A 24097-nucleotide genomic window follows, 5' to 3' on the forward strand; every position below is an offset into this window, starting at 1 on the left:
TGGTGTTCTTTTTCCTTTGTACTTTCTCATTGCTAGATCATGCTTAGTTCAGTTGCCTGAGATGACTCCAGGAAAAAAAAAAACAACAAGTTGCATGTTCAAGCAGCTCTAGAGATATTTTTTCCATTGCCTTAATAGAATCTTAAACAACAATTAGTTTATGAATAAGAAAAAGATCAGTAATTAGTAATATCCAAACACCACAATTATATCTTATTTTAAGGCCTAACTTGAAATGTTACTTAAATGCTAAGATTCATCTAGCAGGATTTCCTAGATATGGTTAATGTCATTTCTAGACATTGGATAAAGCAGTAATATTTGCTCTGTGTGATAAGGGAATAAAGTTAGGATGTTACAAGCTAAATGCTCCTCTAGAACCTACTATTAAATTATATGAGCACCTCTCAATTTTTAATATATATTCTGCCCCAAGGTCCTACTCAAAGGCTGTGTGTGTGTGTGTGTGTGTCTTGCCTAAGAATAAAACTGAGTCAGAAAATGTTCTGTAGTTGGTTTTTACGCTGGGTTTAAAAAATTATGAACAAGGAACTGTTGCACAAAGACTTTGAAGCTGCTTGTTGAAAAAATGGAAATTTGGAGTGGAGCAGAAAAGTGGATCAGGGCTCTCTTTGGACTTGAACTGGTTTTCATGGGTGGGGCTGACTTATTCCCTGTGCTTTGCAGGACATACATCCTATTAAGAAGTACAAAAAGTACGTTTTTGTCACTTGATCCAGGGTTTAGGAAGCCTCAATTCTACGTGCCCAGCTGTCATTTGGTACAGTTAATACCTTCTGGCATTACTTGGAACTTTTGAATTGTCTTTCCTTTTGATGGGAGTGTCCAGAATTTGGGCTTGCAAGAGAAAATACCTGTCTGATACATACTGGGAGCCACATTCCTTCAATATTTGCTGTCAGACTTTCAGTGATGTAAATTACAAACTGATACAGGAGTACCCTAAGCAGAAGAACATGAGGATGGTCCCAGATTTATAGAAATTGCCATTTTTTAATGTTAACCCTGGGTACAATAATCTTGGGGATTGAAGAGAAGATGCAAGGTGGTGATGGGAAACTTAAACCCAGAGAGCAGATACAAACATCCCAGGAGTGTTGTAATCACCCCATGGTGCTGTCAGGTGGTGCTGGAAGCATGTTTTGACATGTGGCTTTTCACAGGTGTTTGGAAATTGTACTCATCCTTCATTAAAGGCTGGGCTGAAACAGCTTCCCCAGTGCTTGGGCTCAGCTGTAGGTGTGCACCAGCTGATTAAATAAGGCTTTTGAACAATTGAGTTTCCTAAAATGAGAGAGGGGAAAAAAACCCCAAGTTTTGTGGATAATGTGTTTGCTTAAGTGCTCAGTGGCCAAGGCATCCTCTGCCTGAGAAAATTTTCCACTTTCACCTCTGGGCGAAAGGAGGAAGGAAGAGAGTTTAAAAAAAAACCAAAAAAACTCCTGTGAAAGCCCATCCAGAAGCTTTGCCCTGTTTGTGTAATCTCTCCCCCTTGGGAATTGTGTTGTGGTCTTTCAGCTGGTACAAAAAATACTTGGAGCAAACAATCCTCCACTAAATGTTCTGCCATCAGAATTTTCTGTATGGTGGCATTTTTTTCACAGCACTTCATGGAGAATTCCCAGGGTTCCTCAGAAATCCTGGAGGCAGCACCTGAGAGGTGCAAGAAAATGTGCTGAGTGTCCAGAGCTCCCAGGTCAGCCTTGCTGAGGAACCTCATGTCAAGCCCTAGTCCTGTGTTTTGTTTTCCTTATGAGCAACATTTTCCATTTTGCATGTGCAGATCAGTAGCGTGGAGTGGTCAGGAAATAGCAGCACTGGGCACAGAAGCAGGAGGATTAAATGAAGGGGTTATTTTGCAGCATTTTTAGGATAAGCAAGTTTTGCTGGACTGTTCCTGGTCTTGGCCAACTGCAGTGACTTACAGGAAGGACTGAAAGAGTGATGTGGGGGATGGTGATCTTTCCCTTAACTGTAAATGTTTGCAGTATAAACAGCTGAGCTGTTCATCAGGGCTTCCCAGGGGAGAGAAGAAAAACAATATTGGCATTTTTAGGGTGGGTTCTGGTGTAGACAAATGAGATGCATTGTGCCCTACAAGTGCTTATCAGCTTGGCTTTGTGAGCTCTGCTGTGGTCAGCTGGGCTTGGTGGCTGGGCTGCCTGGAGGGTGAGGAGAAAATTCACAGAAACTACTTGGGAGCTATAATGATGTAGTTAAAACAAGAAAATAAATATTTTTTTTTTTTTCCAGTGTCAAGACCCATTACTACCCAGAGATGTCCCCCCTCCAGCTGGCTGGGTCTTGGCAGGAGGTTTTTGGCACTGAGTGTCTCAAACACACTGGGCCTTATTTTGTTGGGGTTTTTTTTTGTAAGGCTGGAATTCCTTGTGTGTGTGGGGACCCGTGGGAGGGGACTCAGGCCTTGATTTCTGCTCCTGTGTCACTGGAGTACAGTTCTTCAGCAAAAGGAGAATGTCCCTGCAGCACTGCAGGAGTTGTATCAAGAGTACAAATCTGGATGTTTGTTAGGTTTTGATCTGGGAAAATCCTGTTGGGTTATGGATTTTACAGAATCCCAGAATGGTTTGGCTTGGAATGGGCATTAAAGATCATCCAGTTCCACCTCCCATGCCATGCAGGGACACCTTCCCCTGGACCAGGTTGCTCCAGGCCCCATCCAACACTTCCAGGGCCTTGGGCCCTTCCAGGGATGGGGCATTCACTGCTTCCTTGGGCAACCTTTTCCAGTCTTTCCCTTGTCATGTTTTTCTATGTCACCAGGAGGAATAAGATCTAAGACAGGCCCTAATGAAGCCAATAATGCAGCTATTTGTCCTCATTCTGGTTATGTAGGAGTGGGAGAGGTGCCAGATATTTATCTTGCTTTGCAGCAGGCATGCCAGAGCATACAGAGCTTTCCTGCTGCAGCTCTGTAGAGCTTTGGGAGAGCAATTGAAATGCAGAATCTGTTTAGATTTGAGTAATTCATTGAATGTGCTGGGGCTGGCCAGAAGGAGCCAAGTGAGCTCTGCCCAAACTGATAGAGCTCAGCCAGTAGCCAGAAAAAAGCTTTTCAAATTGCTTGTGCCATGGTATGGTGCAGAACATAATACTTACTGTTGGTGCCAAAAGGGATTTTTAAAGCTCTCAGGATAAACAACACACCCAGCTGTGCAGGTGTGACTGTGCTAGGCACTGCTTTTCTCAGTGCAGCTTTGCTGCACACAGCTGGGGGGGTCCTGGAGGCACCCAGAGGGTTTTCAGTTAGAAATTGTTGGTTTTGTAGCCCTGTTTCCCTCAGTCTGAGTTACAGCCCACGTGGCAGGGGGTTGTTGTGTGAACACCTGGGTGTGTATGGGGTCAGTGCAGCCACTTGAACTGCAGAGGGGCATGGGTGAAGCAGCTGAAGAGGAGTGGTGCTGGTGGCAGCCCTGCCTGGGCTCCCTGGACTCGGAGCTTGTTACCTGCTGGGAGAGGAGGAGCAGCAAGAGCTCAGCCTGGCTCTCTGAGTGCTTGGGTATTTCTGTGAGTATAGACTTGATGGGATCCAGCATTTATGGGTCCTCATGCCTGGGGTTTCCCATATGAGCTAAGTGCAGGAAATGGTTTGGGTCCATCATCTGCTCAGGGCTCCTAGCTCAGCTCATGGAGAAGCCCTCATCTGCTTCTCTGCCCTGAGCCCAAGTGGGACCTTTGGGAAGCCTCATCTGCTTCTCTGCCCTGAGCCAAAGTGGGACCTTTGAGCAGCCCTCATCTGCTTCTCTGCCCTGAGCTAAAGTGGGACCTTTGAGCAGCCTCATCTGCTTCTCTGCCCTGAGCTAAAGTGGGATCTTTGGGAAGCCTCATCTGCTTCTCTGCCCTGAGCCAAAGTGGGACCTTTGGGAAGCCCTCATCTGCTTCTCTGCCCTGAGCCAAAGTGGGACCTTTGAGCAGCCCTCATCTGCTGCTCTGCCCTGAGCTAAAGTGGGATCTTTGGGAAGCCCTCATTGCTTCTCTGCCCTGAGCCCAAGTGGGACCTTTGAGAAGCCTCATCTGCTTCTCTGCCCTGAGCTAAAGTGGAATCTTTGGGAAGCCCTCATCTGCTTCTCTGCCCTGAGCCATAGTGGGATCTTTGAGCAGCCCTCATCTGCTTCTCTGCCCTGAGCCATAGTGGGACCTTTGAGCAGCCCTCATCTGCTTCTCTGCCCTGAGCCATAGTGGGACCTTTGAGAAGCCTCATCTGCTGCTCTGCCCTGAGCCAAAGTGGGACCTTTGAGCAGCCTCATCTGCTTCTCTGCCCTGAGCCCAAGTGGGACCTTTGCTATTGAAAGTGCTGGAGGTGAGGCAAGGCTCCTGCTTCCCTAGGAGATGAAATGTGCTTCCTTCACCTCTGAGAACAACAGGGCTGTAAGATCTCTCACCCCATCCCTGGAAGTGTCCAAGGCCAGTTTGGACAGGGCTTGGAGCAGCCTGGGGTAGTGGAAGGTGTCCCATGGCAGGGTGTGGAACCAGCTGATCTTTAAAGCCCCTTCCAACCCAAACCATTCTATGTTGCTGTGACATGTTTGATGTAAATGGTGAAAATCTGGCTCTTCCATGCCAAGAAAGAAGGATGCAAAGCAGTGGGGGTAGCATTGCATCATTATGTACTAAACACACAGCTCACCCTTGCCTCTGCATCAGTGCTGGAGGAAAGCAGCAGGGATTTTTTGCCAGATTGGGCAGAGACCAGCTGATCTGGAGTGTTCTGCATAAACAGCTTGGGCAGGAATGTAGGCTAAGAGAGGCTGCTTGGACAAGATGCAGAATTAGAATAATTTCTCTTGCCTCATGCCTGGATTCTCTCTTAAAATTAGCACAAAGGCACATGCTGAAGAAGTAAGCTAAGGAAGAGATTCTGCTTTGTTAATGGGGTCAGTTACAATTTTTTTACCTCCTTTTAGTCTACCTTTGATAAGGTCAATATGTGGCCTTTGTTATGAATCAACATAGTTAACAATTATCATCATTTTTCCTCCAGTAAGCAGCAAAAAATCACTGTATACTGGTTTTGTTGGGTTTTTTTTCCCTCTAATATAATTAAGGAAACAGTTTATTTATAAAGTTTCTAAACTTGTAGTCCTGAAGACACTGGTTATTTAATATCCTCAGTTATTCATACTTTCTCATGCCTCCTCTGTGAAACAGCAAGTGGGCTGCTCTCAGTGCTGCAGGATTGTCAGGAGTTCAAGCATGGGCATTAAATCTTGTGCATTCCTTCAGTACAAAGTTTAGGATCTTTCAAATAGGTCAGAGGAGAGGCAGTTAAACATGTCTGCAGCTGTTCCAACCTGCAGCTGAATTGTCAGCATGGTGGAGGCATCTGAGTGCTTGTTCAAGACACCAAAATGCTTTTTTAAAAATCCCCTCCTCTTAAAACTTTTTATAAAAAATAATTTTTCTTATTAACTGAACTTCTCAACAGGCAGTAAACTGTGGCTTTGTTCTAGAAAGGAATTGCTGGAAGTTCATCAAGTTTCACTGCTTTTATTTTTTGTCAAAACTGTAGTCACTTTATCATACAGAGCTTGCTGTTTCCTGTATCTTTTGTTTCATTCTTAATCTAGTTTTAGCTTTCTAAATATCATATTTCCAGGTGGGAATGTGCTGCTTTTAATGGTCTGGGAATGCTGAACGGATAAAATACTCATGACTCCAAAGTACAAGGTCAGAAGATCTAGGGTTGAATATTTTCCAGCTTATTTCTTGGAATCAGTTGAAAACACAGTTAATATGAAAAAAAAAAAAAAAGAGTTTGAAAAGTGAGGGAGAGATGCAGCACCAGGGCAATGTGAGATATTTTAGCAAATTATTAATGAGCCTTTGGAATGTGCTTCTGTGGGGGATTTTTCCTTACTTCTTTCCTTAGTGTGTAACAATAGATGCTCTGTTACAGCTTCAATTTTTTGTCAGAGATACCTGGCAGAGCTGCTGTTCTGCAGGTGACACTTCAATTGAAGTGAAAACCCAGGGTGGTTGATATTGTAATTACTTTAGATCTAAAATAGTTACAGAAGATGTGTAGGTTTTACTGAAAACGTAAATTGATCAAAATCCTTTCCAGCTTAACTGGTGAGGGTGGATTCAACAGGTTGAAGAAGAAGGCAGCAAATAAAATTACATTTTTCTCTCTGTAATAGGCATTTGTATTACATGTCTATAAATATTGTAATTATCTTTAAAAAAGAATTTATGAAGAGTAATCCAAGATAGGGTAAAATCTGCTCCATGAAAGCTAAAGCTGGAGAAGAAATGACCTTGGCAACAATTTCTCCAAGTGAGATTCTGTCCCAGCAGATACACTCCAGTGTAACCCAGACCTCTTATTGAGAAATCCCTGCAACAAATAAGTTTATAATCAAAACCTGATGTTTTTATTTTGCTCCCAGAAGGGCTGGATTCAAGTAACATGCTAAGTTATACTTGCTGTATGATGCCTGTAAATTGATTTTAAGAGCATTTTGAGTTGTTAGAAACAGCTGTTACTTTCAGATTCTATTAATGACTGAAGCACAGATAATACAGTGATTCAGGGAAAGTTTCCTCTTCCAAGTGAGTGGGATTCCTCTTTATTCCTTTGTATCTGGGTTTCATCATGCAGAGAAATTTGAGCAGGGGCATGGAGGAATGGGGAAAACCAGTAAGGACACCAAATAAATCTACATCTCTGTTTAATTCAGTGTCTTTTTGAAGCTAAGCCACCTCTATTTTTCTTCCAAAACACAAGGTAAATATTTCATACATGGTCACACATTGTTCCCTGCTCCATTAAGAATCTTTTCCAGAATTTACATGATACAAATGGCTTTGGTTCTGTAGAACATGTCACCAGAAGCAGAATCATTTTAGATGTATATTTTCTCACAGGGTGAATGTTTTATGAGACCTGCACTCAATATCTACAAAATACCAGTGGGCTGAGAGAAATAAATGGGGCTTAGAAAGAGAAGTCAAAGGAACTGCAGAAAAGATGTCCCAGTTTGATTTTTTGCTATTAGGGATGTGTCTTTTGGGGAGCAAACTGTGGATGAGTGAATTTCCCTGGCAGGAATTAGACTTGTAGCCTGGCCCAAAAATATCCCCAGGAGAGAATGAAAAATTCATGAGGCAAAATGGAGAAACAAAACTTTTCTTTGCAGAGACCCTTTAACATACTTGTGCAAGATGAATTTGTTAGAGAAGAGCTGTTCCTAGGAAAGAGAGGAGAAAGCTTGCAAAAATAGACTAATGCTTTGGATTTGATGTCTTGCTGAAGTATTTGCTGCAAAAAGTACCATATAGAATGTTGCTGTCTCTATGGGAACATCTTTGGGCTATATTTAGGAAAATTAAATTAAGCTTATTCTCCTCAGATGAGCAAGGTTTTGATAAGGCTTTGGTTGGAGGTGTAATGGTATTTTTTGGGGGGAGAGAGTAGAGGAATTTCTTTGACCTTTGTGTTTGGTGAACCACTTGTCTTACACTTTTCAAGTCAAATAAAAGAACTAAAGCTGTCACTTCAATTTGAGTCAACCTGCGTGTGGCAGGAGGCAGGAAGAAGCTCTGCTTGATTTCACAATCCCAGGCTCTGAATTTGGTCACTGGGAGGAAAGAAAACCCCATTAAAACCCTTATAAAGACCAATTAATTAAACTGATCTGATCTGATCAGGAAACGAGCTGATTATAGGTCCCATGTCCAGCAATATTCTTCAGGTTTGGATCTCTCTTTGTCTTGAAAAATCAATGCTTGGGTAAAAGCTGTGTGGCCAGGTGGGGAGCACAGAAAAAAGAGGTTTTTGCAGCTCTTCAGTAACTTCACACTAAGTTCATGGCATAAATTCTTCAGGAAAATGTGGCCTGGGGCTTCAGAGGCTGTGTGTGTGTCCGTCCTTCTGTCTGTTCGTACCCGGTGCAATAAGAAAATACTCTTCCAAACAAGCTAAAGAAAAATTTGTTTATCCCTCTTTCTTCTATCAGCATTGGTTCCAAGACTTTTTTAAATATGATGATGATGATGATGATGATGATGATGATGATGCCAGCTGTGAGTTACATCAGTGTGTGGGGTAGCAGTGACTGCCTGGGCTGTGTGACGGTCCAGGTGCCGCCTGTTTCTCGCCTGTTTCTCGCCTGTTCCTGCTTTTCCCCTGGGTTTGAGCTGCTGGGGATGGAGCAAATTGTCCTTCCCTGCCTTTCCCAGCGTGTCCCACGTCAGCAGAGGCTGGAGCAGAGCGGATGCTGGACATATTTCTGCTCTATAAACACGTGCTTGTTTACATTCACTTCCCTGCATTCCCACTCGGATCCTCTCCCTATGCCAGAGGGGCTCAGCCCTGCCTGACAAACGCTGAGTTCTGGCCATTTTGACCCCGTGTGCTGCTCCTGTTCTCATTTGTTTGTTTCTCCTTTGTCTTCCTTCCCAAGTATTTACCAAATCATTATTAAATATTTTCCAGAATATTTTTTTCAATCAGGCCAACCTTGGAGTGATTGGAGTTGAGATATGCAAACATCTGATCTGGTTGCTTTGTGTGGTTGATGGTGGAAAACAAACTTTAAATGCTGAGTAAAATGGAAATAAAACAATCCTTTTTATTGTAAGCTGCTACTAATATTTGGCAAACCCTCCTCAAGAGAAAGCCTCTGCTGTGGGTGCAGCAGCTCAGGGAACCTCAGCAGTGCAGATTTTGCAGCTTTAAGCTGCCAGGTCTTTGCTGATCCAGCTCCACCAAACCGTGACGTGACACCAACATTGCAAATACATCGAATTCTTTTTATCAGCAGAAAAGGCTGGGTTGGATTCACAGGCCACATCTGCTGGTGAACTTTGTGCAGTGTATTTTTTCCCTCTCTCTCTCTTTTACTAGAAGAAAGGTTTGTTTGTTGGCGGCTGCTCGGGGCGGGACAGGAATGTAATGCATGCACAGACTGCGCAGTATTTCCTGTTCAACTGCCGCTCCAAACCCCAGCACTGGGAAAACATCCAGATCCAGCAGCTCCAACCTTGCTCAAACTGCAGAGAAACACCACACAGGCCCAAATGCTTTGTTTTTTCAGAAAAACTACCATTTTTAAAGGGAACAGTCATGGTGTGCCGGTGCTGTAAATGGATCAGTGTGTGGCTGTTGCTCTGTAATGTTTATAAATTATTGGGCTGAGACAAAACACTTGAAGTGCTACAGGGACAGGGAAATGGCTCCATAATGGCACTGCAGAAAGTTCTGTTTATTTTGTATCATAATACATCTCCCTAGCATTGCTTGCATGCTTCAGTTAGCTTGGTTTACCACCCAGTTACAAACCATGGCAATCTCGTGGCACTGCAGCTACTTTCTCATTATTTGCTGTGTTTTGCTTGGCCCTTAAACTGGTTTAAGGCATCACTTTTACACTACATGAATTTTGTTCCAGGAGTGAAAGATTTCAAGGCAAAAAGCTTGGAGTCAAATCACTTTTGCCAGCTAGTACTGAACTCCAGTGCTGCAAACCTAGCTTTGAGTGTAGTGTGAAATGAGGGTAGTGTAGTGTCAGATGAGTGCATTATTTCTTTAAATTTTTCACTTTTTTTTTCCTTAAGTAGTTCTGGTCCTTTGTGTTTCAGACTATCAGCTGATAGAAGGGTGATTGTGGGGTGTGGCTACTTACTTATTTACTTATTTAATCATTTACCTCTTTAAGCACATGTGTATTTTGAGCATGTGTGTTCACAGGCTGCTCTGGAAGCTATGAAGTGCTATCACTCTTCTCTAAAAGAAGCACATACTAGGAAAAAGATTTTACTGTGAACTGTGTATGTGTGCATTAAAAATTGTTGTATATCCTTGTAGCACCTTCCTTAGTGTGTTCAGTAGTTTTTCAGCCCTGTGCAAAAAGGAAGTGTGCACAGGTAATCCTTGAAGGATGGGGCACATCCCTCCTGGCTGCTCCAAGGAGAGCACAGGCAAGGCTGGAGGGGCACATTCAGCTCCTCTTTAAAAACTGTCCAGGTATTTATGTCAAAGGCAAAGGTACAAGCACCTCCTTGGTTCTTCTTGCTGGGGGAGTTACTGGAGCTGAGCATCTCCTGACTTCTCCTTTGTATTCTCATCCATCTTCTGATCCCAGTGGCTGTTTCAGTGGCAAGCAATACAGGCACAAGAATGAAAGTGCTGCTTGTTAATTAGTTCCTTCCTGGATTACAGGAGCCCTACTTTTCAGTCCTTTGGAGATACAGATCTACATGTGCTGCTTCTCAGAATTGGAAGTGGTCTCAGTGTAGCCCTGTCAGCTTGTCAGGCACTGGAGCAGGGGGGGAGGCAGCCAAAATCTGCCCTGTTTAATTTGAGTTTGAAGGTATTTTGCTCAGAACATGGTTCAGCAGGTTAATTGGTTTCTTAAAGCAGTATTTAACTTTTGAGCTTCTCTCTGAAATGTGGATACCCCTGAAGCTGTGGATCTGCCTTCAGTCTTAGGGCTGAATAAATGCCAGAGTTGGGCTGTGACAGATGAATTTATTTTTACATGATCTTGCCTAGTAGCAGATCTCCTCACTTGTGGAATACTGCAAAAGATGTTTAAATCATGGCTTATATGAGAAGCTGACACATACATGGAGGTTATACCATCATATACATGTCCAGCCAAACCACAGTGTGAAGGCTGAAGTGCAGCAACAGCTTTAAAAGGTTTTGGAATTTGCCTTGAGATCCATCAGGTTCTTGTGCTGTTTTGAGCCTTTTCATGGTTTTTTTATCCCTCCTTGTCATTTAAGAGGCTTCTGTGTGCAGTTGGTGTTCTGAACATTTACTGGCTACATTTCATGAAGCATCACAGCCCTTACAGAGACAGCAGCACTGAGTTCTCAGTCGTGTCTTTTAAAAGTGACTTCAGAATTTCACTACCTTTGATCCTTAAAATATGAGCATCCAGTAACCAATAGCAGATATTTAATCTACCCAGATTTGAGGGCTGTAATAAATACTTTATGTAGGGCAAAATAAGGGAGTTTTTTTAGTTTTAAGCTGCTGCAACAGAAACATTTCCAAAGCTTTGTTTGGTTAGGTAGAGTTCTTTTTTCTTCATATAGCTTTAGCTGATTTGATGGATGAATTAGCATCTATCCTGATGATTTTTGTCCTAGGTATTATGTGAAATTGTATTTTAGAGGACTTTAAGAGGTATAGAAGTGAAACTGTAGTTTTCTGATATCCACTGGATAGCTTCTGTTAGAGTAAGTAGTAGAAGGATAAGTTGGAGGAAAAGCAGTTCTTGTGTAGCTATTTCATCCTAGCATGCAGGTGCAGCTCATCAGCTTGTTTTCCAAAGCATCATGGAATCATTTCCTAAGAGTCATGTTCAGTTTTTTCCTAAAATTTCCTAAAAGCTCCTAAATCATGTTGACTTTTTTTTTCAGATCCAAGGGCACTGACCTAAAGAAATTCTCTCAAAAATAAAAATAAGTTACTCAGTTATTTTTCCCTCCTGTCCCCACCTACCTTATGTATTCAAGTTTTTTTCCTTGTCCATCAACTCCATCCAGAGCAAACTACTCATGGAATGCCTGGGAAACAGGCTGGTGGAGAGGGAGAGTCAAATGTTTTGGAAAGATTTTTTGTTCCACTAAACTAGTCTGGGATCTCTCCCTTCAAAGTAATAATTTCAGTGGAAAACCCAAAACCTTACTTTTAATTAATTGTGCTGCTGGGGGGAGAAAGATTGCCAGTTTCAGTTGAAATGAATGTAATTCTGGGGTATCACATGCTGAATTTAAGCAGAGCAATTTGCTTGGGCTTTACATGCTTGAAGGTTAAACCAGTTGTGGGTGGTTGTTTCAGGTATGTGACAGTGCTTTTATTGCTGGTTTTGCTGCAATAAAAGGAGATGAAACCTTTCAATGATAAACTGTAAATGGCATTTTGAAACCAAAGCATCACATGCAGATTTGGCACCAGGTGTTGTAAAACAATTCCTGTCCTGGTCACATCACAAAAAGAGGAGCTGTGTCAGCAAGTTGATGATTTTCTATTTAACTGTTTCTGAGGCATGCAGGATATAAAATTTCTTATTTCTGAGAAGATCAGATACAGCCTCTTAAGAAGTTGGAGAAATTGGGCATTTCTAATCATGTATAGATTTTAAAACTGCTTCCTTTGAAGAAAGGCTTTGTTTAATATCACTTAATTCTGACTCTCCTCTTTCCATCCTGTGTTACAAACAAACTGATGGTGAGAGCTCACCACACCCAGATGTTCATTTTATTGCATTTATTGAGTTCATCTGTAAGCAGAGAAGTCTCCTCATTACCCAGCTGATACTATTTGGAAGAACTGGATGTTGCATTCATTTAATCAGGACAAATTCAGCAGTAATTAGCTGACTCCTGGCTGCAGAGGGGTGGCCTCAGAGCCTTCCAGTCATCCCGAGGTGGCTTCTTGTGGTGCTGGGGCTGCACAAGAATCTGCTTTTGTCATTTCACACCACCACAGCAAAATCTGATGGGGGAAGCCCTCAACTAAACTTTTTTAGAGTACAGTGCATGAGAGGAAAATCTTTTCCTTGGCTGTGTAAGTTGTGCTGCTGCTGGAGGTGTCCTGGTGGGAGAGCACCACAGCCCTTCTGCCTCCTCTTTCCTGTGTGTGAAAGGAGCTTGGAGAATGTGCTGTAAATTGCTTCTATTAGCACCTCTTGTATTAATTTCTGTTTTAACATTTGAGTTATTATACTGTGTGTATTAATACCTGGGGTTTGTTATGGCCTTTTTCTCCCTGTTCTCTTGGAAACCACCCAGTATGGCTCCATACCTCCCATTTAAGCTTATGTGCTTGCAGTAATTTATTTTAAAAATTGCTTTTATCTTTCCTTGGGCTCCTCCCCAGCTTTAGCAGTGCTATGGGTTTGTTAAGACTTGCCAGAAGACTTCCATAAGCACAGTTCTGGGACTGTCTCTGAATTCCAGACAATTCAGGGACTAACATGCCCTCAGCCCCTGGGTGGCACAGGGGTCCTGGGCAGTGAGCCTTGTCCCTAGAAATGGCATCTGGAAATTACAGATGAGACCCTAAACTGGGGCCAGTCTGCACCAGAGTTACTTCCCTTCTAAGACTGTGCTGTTTCAGACCCTGGCTGCAAATAATATTTTACAAATTCAAGGTAATTTGGCCAAGTGTTTCACTAAAGGCTCTTGCAGACCCCCAGGAGTGAAGCAGTTCTGGATCTGTGCACTCTGCTCTTCAGGGTGGCTTTAAACCACATGGAAAAGGAAAGAAAGTGCTCAAAATTAGTGAGGGAGAGGGCTATGTATTGGTTGGTGTATGTAAATAGATGTGTGTGTTTATATGGGCATCTGTATATAGATTTAAAATTTAACTGTGAAAAGTTGTAGGAAAGCAGCATGACTTTGAATGACTGGCCTTTAAAATAGCAGATGGAATTCAATGTAGATACATGTGACATTTTCTGCATGGAAAGATATAAGAATTCTTGATTTATATTTGCAGTGATGCCTGAAATCCGTTCTAATGAAGAGATCTTGGTGTCATAATCAGATCTGAAAAATCACATTAGCCCAATGCTCACTTGTTGTAACCCTCAAGTAAGATATTAAGAATTATTAGAAAAGCAAGAGAACAAAGCATTGTGTGGGTGTATAAATTCAAGGTGGAATTCCTTCCTTTCATCCTGGATATTGTGTGTGCTTCCAGTCCCTCTCTTCCTGCTTCAAAAATACCAATTAGGGCCTGCAGAAAGGTAAGAAACAAGGATGCTCAGAGTTCTGAAGCAGCTGAACTCTTGGCTGAGCTGTGGACTTTCCTGCCATGTGATACTTTGGGCTCTAAAAGTTGGTGTAGGTGCAACAAGTGATGGGGCAAGGCCATGAAAGGGGAATTTGTTGAGGATTTTTGCACACACACATTTGGTGTGTTCGGGTCCTTCAGCTGCACTTGGAGTGAACCTGGGCTGGTGGGAGGGGAGAGCAGCTCCAGCTCACCCTGAGCCTTCCTCAGCCCTCCTGCAGGCACCTGCTGCTCTCAGCCTTCTCTGCTTTCACAGATAACATATTTTCATGTTCTGGGCTTGCTCTGCCTGGGTTTTTTTGGGCCCTGGTGTTGATGTGTTCCTTGTGCAGGGTTTGAGATGGAAAACGTCCCTGAGGTGTCCTCGGTGCTCAGAGTGCTGGGGTAATGATGCTGCACAGTGTCTGGGGAGGAAATCAGCTCCAGAAACTGAGCTTGTAACTTCTAGCAGATGGAGGAGAGAGAAAAGAAAATCTTCTTTATTTTTTTTTAAATTCCATATGCTGGATGCTGCTCAGACCTGCAGTTTGGATAACTCAGTTTACCCTTCTATTGTTGTTAGTACCTGCTCTCACCTCTGAACTTTTTAAGGAATGCCAAACCTTTTTAAGGTTTTGTCCTCAGCATTTTTTTCTCCTTAAAATTTGCTGCCATCCAGAATGCCTAAATTAATGATGGTAATTCAACATCAGTGCTTCTTTGCACTTTTCTAGTTGTTACATTTGTGCTGTTACTGCTTCAAGGAGAAGAAATCCAGTAAACAGCACACAGATTGCAGGTGGCTCAGGGTAACTGAGGAGGGAGGAACTATTTTCCATGATGCACAACACTGTCAGAGTTACTAAAAATGAGATATGGGTGCAAACATCTTCTGTGTGTGCAGTACTTGTATTTTAATGTAACACAGCACATAAAACCCGAAAACTTCTGTTCCTTGCTGCATCCAAAATTATCATTTGTTAAGTCACTGTGAAGCCTCTATAATAGCTTATTAAAGAAAATCCTGTTAAAATAACATTTAAATTAGTGCAAAGACCTGTTTGAAACAGCGCTGTGTATGAATGGCAGAATTGTCAAGACTAAAAACCAACATGAAGGATTTTTTTCCTAGTAAAATGTTTCACTAAGTGAAGGGAGTGGCCAGATTTTAAATGTATGATTCAATCCAAGTATTCTTAGAAGGTTTGGATCAATCAGCATTTTTTTGTCTAGAGATTTTTGAATGATTATTTAGATAATTTATTGTCTTTTTCTGTGGTAAGTAGAGATGATACAAGTATCAGTTGTGGAGTGGTTTTTGTGTTCCCATTGATCTGTTGTGCAGCTGATGCTGTGAGTTAGGAATTTAAGCACCCTGCTGTAATTGATACCTGCATTTAAATGAGATAATTTGCCCTCATATTTTTAAGCAGGGGCTGAAAACAATCCAGAAATTATTAGCAAGGTTTCTGTGGCAGTAGCTGTAGGCATCAGGACACAGAGCATTGTTCCTCCTGTTCTAATTTCAGCATATTTCAATTTTTAATGTCGGAAAGGAGTTCTCCTTGCCAGGATTATATTGCACCTACCTTGCTTGTGCTGCAATACCATTTTCTCTGAGTGCTTTGAAAATGTCCTTCCCAACTGCCCAGGTATCCTTTGGGGATTTCTAAAACTGTGTTGTTGCAAACAGAATATGACATTTTGAGAATTAGCCTTTGACTGTAACTTGTAGCACTGGTGGCCAGAGTTCTTCCTGTGTTTTGTGTTTAACTGGAATATTGATAAGTGATGCTGGGTTGGTTTCAGTTTACAGGTGTTTTTTAAAGTAATGAAACACTTCCTTGAGAACACAAATCTCTGCACAGTTCTGACTTCATCCTGTTATCTGAGCACTTTTTAAAATAGTGAAAGTCTATAAAACCCATTTAGTTTTTGATATTGGTACACTTTGCTCTTAACAGCAATTAATAACTGAACCTGAGCAGTGCTCACTGCCTTAAAGTGGAAAAGTATTTTGGCAGATATGGAAATGATGGGACTTACTAAGAATTTCATTTACCCTCTGATTTTGGGATTGGGGGGGGTTGATTTCCTACCCAAAGCAGGAAAGAAATAAACATTAAATAACTTCTAAATAAACATTATCTACAAGCCTGATAATAGATCATTAAAATATTTGGTGAATAAATCAAGTATTGCTTAAAACATTCTAAAACTCTTCTCCAACTCTTCTTGTGTATTCAGGAGTTTTTTTTTCTTAGGGGAATCCGTAGATGTCTTAGGTGCATTTCTTTTCTCTAAACTATTGCTTTCAACTGTGTTTTCATTCTTTAAAAATGCTACCCTTGCTTTCATTCAGCTGTATGTAATTTTTTTACCACTTTAGGGTTATTTTTATCCTGGTAGACCAGTGAGCAAGTTGAAAGTCAAGGCCAGGGCTCCTGTTTCTTGAGAACCACCCTTGTTGTAGCCTCTGTGTTGTGTCTTCTGTCCTCCAGCAGTGCTGTCAAACAGAGGAAACTCAGCAACATCTCAGAGATTTTCCTGACCCTTGCAGGACTTGTCAATGTTCCACACATGATGGTGTAGTTGTGTAGAAACACTGCAGGAAGCATTTAGTGCATCTCTGGTTTTAGATCTCTTTGCTTCCTCTGTCCAGAGATGAATTTTAGCAGTGAGTTATTTTGTGTAATTACAGTATCCACCTTGGATGTTACTGGGGAAACTCTCTGTGTTGTCTCAGTGTGATTATGCAGAGTTCCAGGATGTCACTGTACGAGTCTGGCAAGGGAAAAAATGTGTTAAAAAAGAAGAAGAGCAGTCTCAATCTGCTGGAAAATCTCAGTAATCTTAAGACTTGATGATAAAGATTTCTGTGTACAGAAACCCTACATCTTCAATTCAGTTGTTGTAATCTAGAAAAACAGATCTGTACCACATGAATTTATTATTCTGCTGTGTGCCCAGTGTCCCAATGTAATACCTGGAAAATCTCAGTAATCTTAAGACTTGATAAAGATTTCTGTGTACAGAAACCCTACATCTTCAATTCAGTTGTTGTAATCCAGAAAAACAGATCTGTACCACATGAATTTATTTTTCTGCTGTGTGTTTTTTCCCCACAGTGTCCCAATGTAATACCTGGAAAATCTCAGTAATCTTAAGACTTGATGATAAAGATTTCTGTGTACAGAAACCCTACATCTTCAATTCAGTTGTTGTAATCTAGAAAAGCAGATCTGTACCACGTGAATTTATTATTCTGCTGTGTGTTTTTTCCCCAGTGTCCCAATGTAATACCTGGAAAATCTCAGTAATCTTAAGTAAGACTTGATGATAAAGATTTCTGTGTACAGCAACCCTACATCTTCAATTCAGTTGTTGTAATCTAGAAAAACAGATCTGTACCACATGAATTTATTATTCTGCTGTGTGTTTTTTCCCCAGTGTCCCAATGTAATACCTGGAAAATCTCAGTAATCTTAAGACTTGATAAAGATTTCTGTGTACAGAAACCCTACATCTTCAATTCAGTTGTTGTAATCTAGAAAAGCAGATCTGTACCACATGAATTTATTTTTCTGCTGTGTGTTTTTTCCCCAGTGTCCCAATGTAATATCAGCTTGAAGAAGCAGAGGAGTCGAAGTATCTTTAGCACCTTATTCTGCTGCTTTCGTGACTACAATGTCGAGCCACCATCCACCAACAGCACCAGTGCTCTGCCTCCTTTGGTGGAGGAGAATGGAGGACTTCAGAAGGTCAGGATTTTGCCTTATTTTGCTGTCATGTGGGTGTTTTGTAAGCAAGGATTAATTCTGCTTCCAAAGGTTTGTCCTGACAGATTTCCCTCGTGGGGAACAGCTGTGAGGTACAGGAAAAAAATTGCTGGCTTGATGGTGGATTGCTAATACTGACTATTTATCTGGAATATAAAACTGATTTTTCTGTTGTGGGTGTTGGCACTTTACATTCTGTAAACCAGCATTTAAAACCTGACTAAGACACTAAAAAATTTCAGCTGCTGAGTTGTCCCCAGCTTTGGTTCCCTTTCCTGGCTACAGGAAAGTTAAAATGTGTTCCACTGGAGCATAGTGGAACCTTCTGAGCATCATTTTAAAGGGCTCTCAGTGACATAAAAACAAATCAAAAGAACCATTATTATTTAGACTTTTTTTTTTTCTAAGCAGTCCACTTATATTCAATACATACAGAGTCCAGGGATAGCAGCTTTTGGCCATTATTTTTCCAAGTTACTGAGTTTTGTTTAATGAGTTAAATGAATGGATAGAGATTTTAGATGCAAGTACAGATAGAATACAAGCAGTGCAGCACAAATTTCTTCTTTATAAATCTGGTAACACTGAGAGCATTTGTGTTATGGACTGAACAATTTCAGATCAATATGGCAAATAATGCCAAAGTTTTCCATGCAGTTTCCAGGACTCTGAGGTTGCACATCCAGGTGAATCCATGGTGGAGAATAATGGCAGAAATGGAGATGTCTCTGAGGTTTTTACCCTTCTGCTTTTCACACAGTTTTTCATGTCTGATGCAGCTGATTCCTTCCTTCCCTTGTCAGGTCCATTTTATTCTGGTTTGAATTCTGCTGGTTGTGTTTTGAATTCTGAAAAGCTCAGGAGAAAGAGCAAGGAACTGTTTGGTGGGAGAGAGGGAAGGAGAGCAGATGAAAGTGATGGAGATTTTGGTGTGGAGGTAAAGTCTGAACTGTAACAGTTCCTGCTGAAACTGCTCTCACAGAGGTAAAATGCCCTGAAAATCCTGCCAAGAAGAGGGATTGTCCATGTATTTTTAGACCTCTTCTGCTAGCCAAGGTACATTTTGAGTGAAAGGAGGGAAATCTAGCCTGGATGTGCTGAAGGGAAACTGAGGAGTGTGTAACATGGATGCACACATTCATCTGAGGAAAAAAAAGGGATGGGAAGCTACTTTAATTTTCTTTTCCACTATGCTGGGGAATGGAAAGCAAAAAGAAGTGAGGCTACTGGCAAAACTACAGCTGAGAGAAAATGGGACTTCAGTAGAAACAAAAACATAAAACCAAGTTTGTTTTTTTTCTGTAGAAAAATGTGAGTGGAAATGGTCTGGAGTCAGTAGTGTCCAGATTGCATTTTGCAAAACAATTCTTTTCAAAATGTATCTTGTGCCTTGAGAGGTTGCATGGGTGTCCACACAAGTTTTCATCCTCACTCTGTGCTGCCTCACTCAGCAGTTCTGGAGTTTTACAATACTTGTGCACAAGACCAGGACACAAATCACAGCATTCCTAAAATGACCAGATCAAAATGTACAAGATTAAAAAAAAAATCAATATATTGAAGAGAATTTAATTAAAGAGTGTTTTCTTCAACTGAATGAAAGGCACTCAGATTATTAATCTTATTAGAAGAAATCAATATAGCTGAACTTTCAGGTGGTTCTTGAGGTAAAATAAGTCTGTGCCATTGCTATTTTAAATGCTGTCTTAAAGATTAATAAACTCTATATGTGTTTATGCTGTTTTTATTTTGAGTGCTAACACAGTGTAAGTAGGAAACTCTTCTAAAGAAATCAAAAGAGCACTGAAGACTTTTGAATATGTTTGAATATTGTTCCACCGTTGCACTGGTGATTTTTACCAGGAGAGCTGTTTCAGAGCTGTGCAGGCTGCTTGAATTTGGTGGGGTTACACTGAGCATCTTGTCTGGATTCAGAAATAAGTAAGGTGGGGGAAGCACCAGTGGGCCTTGCATTCTAAATTGGTGAAATGAAATGTCCAGGAATGACAAAATTGCCTCTCAGGAAAGAAAATGAAACCTGACAACCCACTGCTTAAATTCCTCTGCTGTTTCATTAAAGCTCTTTTTTTGCATTAGTTTCACTGCCAGGTAGGAATTGTTGAAATTCTGTTAAGCTGCTGCTCAGATGGTCACTTGGTTAAATCTGCTCTCTTTTCTGTGTTTTATTAATTATTTATCACATCACTGTTCACTTCTGGCTGGGCCCAGTCAGTTCATGTGTTGTGACCCTTTCTTTAAAAAATGGACAAGGAAAATTGCACAATAATGTCAAGCAGTTACCACCAGAAATGAGTATAAAATGGCTTGGAGGTACTTCCCTCATGTCTTTGCTGTTCAGTGGAGTTGGTACATGAAAACTGATGATAAAGACTTCAGAGGAAGGGAAGGAATGGGGGAAGCTACTGCTGATTTCACTGGAATTCAGAGTTCTGTGTTGCTTCTGGCCCATTCTGAAGCTGATGTGATAAGCCAACTTCCTTCTAATTAGGAATCTTGATTTTTGTAAATGCTACCCTGTTCAAAAGGAGAGAAAGTGGGGGAAGGGTATTTTATGAAGTAGTTGAAAACACAGCACTGAAATTTTGTTCAGAATAATTGGGATGTGTGAGACAATTCTTATTGTTGTTATTATTTGGCTCTAGTAGAAAAAATGAAATCAGTGCTTCAGAGTAATCAGTGCTTCATGAGGTGACTTGATGGTGCTTGACATGTCAAGTGTTCTGTCACTTTTCATGGGGTTGGAAGAAACACCAAATTGAGCATGGTTTTGATTTAAGATTTACTTTCAGTGCTGAATTCTGTTCTGTAAGTGGGGAAAAAAAAGCCCAAAAACTTCTTTAAAGTATTAAGGTCTCTTTTAAACCTTCTACTCACAGAGCAGCTGCTTGTCCAAGTGTGACTCTAATACTGGTAATGAATGGTCCATTCTGTCTCTAAAGTTTCAATACAACATTTTTTTCAATAATAACTTGTATTTACTGAAACTGTGGCATATTTGTTTTCCTTCAAATGCAGCAGCTATTCAGCAGAGCAGAAGATGCACTGTAAGATGTAACATTTGTGGGTATATCAGCCTGCCTGCAGCTCAGATGCTGAGCCAGATGTGTCACTTGGGAGCACAAAATACTCAGCCTCATGAACTCCTTTATAATATTTTCCTGCCTCTTCTGCAGCAGGCAGCTCCCCAACACCTTCCAGCCACTGTTAGGTTGTTTTTTTTTTTCAAGTGTTGGGAAAGAGAATTGTGTTTTGTTTTCTTTGGGATAAATTCAAATTTCAGTTTCCATTCTTCAGTTAGCAACTTGAATCAATTTTTGTATTTTCTGCATGTAAGTTCTTTCTTCTGGGTAAGTTTGTTACCTGACTTCTAAGGTGTTTGTGGGTACAGATTTCATTCATTCAGACTTGAACGGGGAGTCCAGATAGAAAAAGGTGAGAAAAGCAAGATACAAACTCTTTTTTCCCTTTGCTTTCAGTTGTGGTGGGTGAGGGAGCCCTGACAAGTCTGTGGGCACTTTGCCATTTCACTCCCAGCCCACTTCCACTGGAGTCATCCTTGCTTTTGTTTCACAGCAAGATCCAGATCAGGCTGATGGCTCCAGCTAATGAGGTGAAGCATGAATGAGGAAAGGGATTTTTATACTTGCTGGGTTAGAGGAGAAGCTCTTGATCCACACACAGCAGGGAAGAAGACAGAACTAAGAGGAGGATTTTTCTGGGGGCTACAGCTGCTCCCTCTGCTTTTCCTGTCACTGAATTTCCACCTCACTCCAAAAGTTGTGGCTCCTCCTCCCCACTGCATGATGCCATCATCTCCCAGATGAATTCCTGTCACTGAATTTCCACCTCACTCCAAAAGCTGTGGCTCCTTCTCCCCACTGCATGATGCCATCATCTCCCAGATGAATTCCTGTCACTGAATTTCCACCTCACTCCAAAAGCTGTGGCTCCTTCTCCCCACTGCATGATGCCACCATCTCCCAGATGAATTCCTGTCACTGAATTTCCACCTCACTCCAACAGTTGTGGTTCCTCCTTCCCACTGCATGATGCCACCATCTCCCAGGTGGTGTTGGGAAGCTGTGTAGATGCCCTGTGGTTGTGTCTCCAACACTCTCTTCTGCTTCAGGGGTCTGTATTTATAACATAGTACAGGGAAAAGGATCTTCTCTCAGTCCCACATGAATGTGGCCCAGCAAAATGAGAAAACAGCTTGGAGGGAGAACGTTCTTGAGGTCAAAGTAGCACCTGCTTCGTGCTGGAGACCTTGAGGAGCAGCAGGAGTGTGGGCTCTGTGATGGGGACATCATTAATGACAGGCTTGCTGAGCAGAGGTGGGAATCCATCTCCATGTGGAGGCAGATGGATGAGATTGATGTAAATCTTTGTGCTTTGTCTCCTGCTTAACCTTGGCTGATCAGAGCAGGAAAATTGCACGTGTTTGGTTCTGTTGGTCACCAGTGAGATGTGGTGTGGAAGATGTGTTTAGAAAACAAGATCTCCTCTCCATACCTGTTCACAAATTCCCAGAATGACCAGGTTGGAAGAGACCTTCAAGATCATCCAGTCCAACCCAGCCCCAACAGCTCAACCAAACCCTGGCCCCCAGTGCCACATCCAGGCTTTGTTAAACACACCCAGGCATGGGGACTCCACCACCTCCCTGGGCAGCCATTCCAGAACTTTATCACTCTTTCTGTGAAAAACTTTCCTGATATCCAACCTGGATTTCCCTTGGCGCAGCTTGAGGCTGTGTGCTCTGGTTGTGTCAGTGCTGCTGCAGAAAGAGCCCAGGGCCAGCTGAGCACAGGCACCTTTCAGGAGCTGCAGAGAGTGATGGGGTTCCTCTCTTTGCCCACTTATTCTGACCTTCTTGGCTTCCCAAAAAGTCTTCTTTATTAAGAGACAGCTTGAGAGTTTGTCAGATCATTTAAGTGTCAAATAATAACTATACTAAAACTATGCTGTTTTAAAAGAGCCTGTCACAGTCTAGAGCAAGCCTTGTGCTAAAGAAACTAATAGGATAAATCTGTTATTTTGGTCAGCTTCTTCTCTAAAGTGAAATAGCTCCTTATCTTTCAATACAGACTGCTCTGAAAAAAGCAAAATATTGTGGCCTGTCACTTGGTGCTCATTGAGGCAGTGTAAGTGAGGAACACCGTGCTGGAAATTGTTGTTTAAAACCAAAAATTGTGCAGCTAAAGGAAAAGATAGGATTTATCATTCCATCTGTATATAGCATGGAAAAAATAAAACCCATTAAAAAAACTCCCTGTATTCAATGGCTAGGGACAAATCAGTTCCTGGGTTGTCTTAGGGATACAATAGGGAAATTTTGGCATTCTAGGAACAGCTTTGTTCTGTTACCAACATCAGGAGCTCGTGGAAAGCCTTCAACAAATGCAGTCATCTGTCATCTCTTTCAACCTCTGCTGCTGTGACCCATTTCCCTTCCTGTTCCAAGGCATTAGGAAATGAGGCAGGACCTTGTAAGAAGTTTCCCAGAGCAGGCTTGTTTTTATTTGCCTGTTCATGAACACTTTTGCTTTCCCAGCAGACTCTTGCACTTCTTTCTTCTTGTTTTTCCTGTTCTCATCTCTCTTACTACTGTTTTGATTTTTGCATAGGTATTTCCAGGGTTCCTCTTAAGAAATTTGCTTGTTTCCCCTTTTTTTTTAAATTTAATTTAAGAAATTCTTTGAGAGAAATTAGGCAAACAGTAATGCAACTTTGGTTTTGGGTTCCCATGAAAGTCAGTTCCACTAACAGGACATTAATGTATTGAATTATATTATTTTTTTGTATTCTTATTGCTGTTACCCTGAGTAAAACTTGTATTCTTACCAACTTCCGTGTGTGTGTTTTTCTAGAAATCAGGTACTTTTTACTAGTGCCAAGTTTTTGATAGTTCATGGTAGTTGCTCTTTCAGGTTCTCAGGATTTTGGGCAAACTTCAGTAAAAAAATTTCTGCTGAGCAGCACTAAAAAAGAGCACTTTAAAAATAATACAGAATTATTTCTGTTTGTCAGTGATGTGTCAAGACTGGTAGACCTGAAAACAAATAAGCAGGAGGCTTCTTCAGCTGGAAGAGGCTGTTCTAGAATTGAAAACAGCCCTTTCAATAATTTCTCTGCTGGAGATCACAGCCTGTGTTGCCCAAATATTAAAGAATAAAATCATCTACCCAAGCAACATCTATGCTAGAAGGATCAGCTTCCTTTTTTTTTTTTTTTTTATAAGTTGTTTTTGAAGTATTAGATCAGAAAATAGAATTCTAGCTTCAAAAATCTCTTAGATATTTGAGTGAGAGTTTGAGAAAATAGAATTCTAGCTTCAAAAATCTCTTAGATATTTGAGTGAGAGTTTGAGTTGAATGAGAGTTGCCCATTTGAGCCAGGCTTTGTCCATTTTGGGGCTGTCCTTGTTTCTGGATGTCCCAGGATGAGAAGGAAGGATCAGGTTGGCCAAGAATTTCCTGCCTTCTCCCAAGGGTAGTGTAAAAGTTGAGACCATTGGGAGCAG

General features: G+C 41.5%; 1 protein-coding gene across 4 annotated transcripts in view; it reads left to right on the forward strand.

Annotated features, from left to right (window-relative positions):
• Positions 1 to 24097, forward strand: part of CTDSPL (CTD small phosphatase like) — an 85567-nt gene that overhangs the window by 32289 nt on the left and 29181 nt on the right. For all 4 annotated transcript variants that reach the window (XM_077187215.1, XM_054636611.2, XM_054636619.2 and 1 more), the window contains exon 2: positions 17381 to 17535. In XM_077187215.1, coding sequence (XP_077043330.1) covers positions 17381 to 17535 — 155 coding nt within the window. The remainder of the gene's footprint in view (positions 1 to 17380; positions 17536 to 24097) is intronic.

The sequence above is a fragment of the Agelaius phoeniceus genome, chromosome 1 (genome assembly GCF_051311805.1).
Source record: "Agelaius phoeniceus isolate bAgePho1 chromosome 1, bAgePho1.hap1, whole genome shotgun sequence".
Lineage (NCBI taxonomy): Eukaryota > Metazoa > Chordata > Aves > Passeriformes > Icteridae > Agelaius > Agelaius phoeniceus.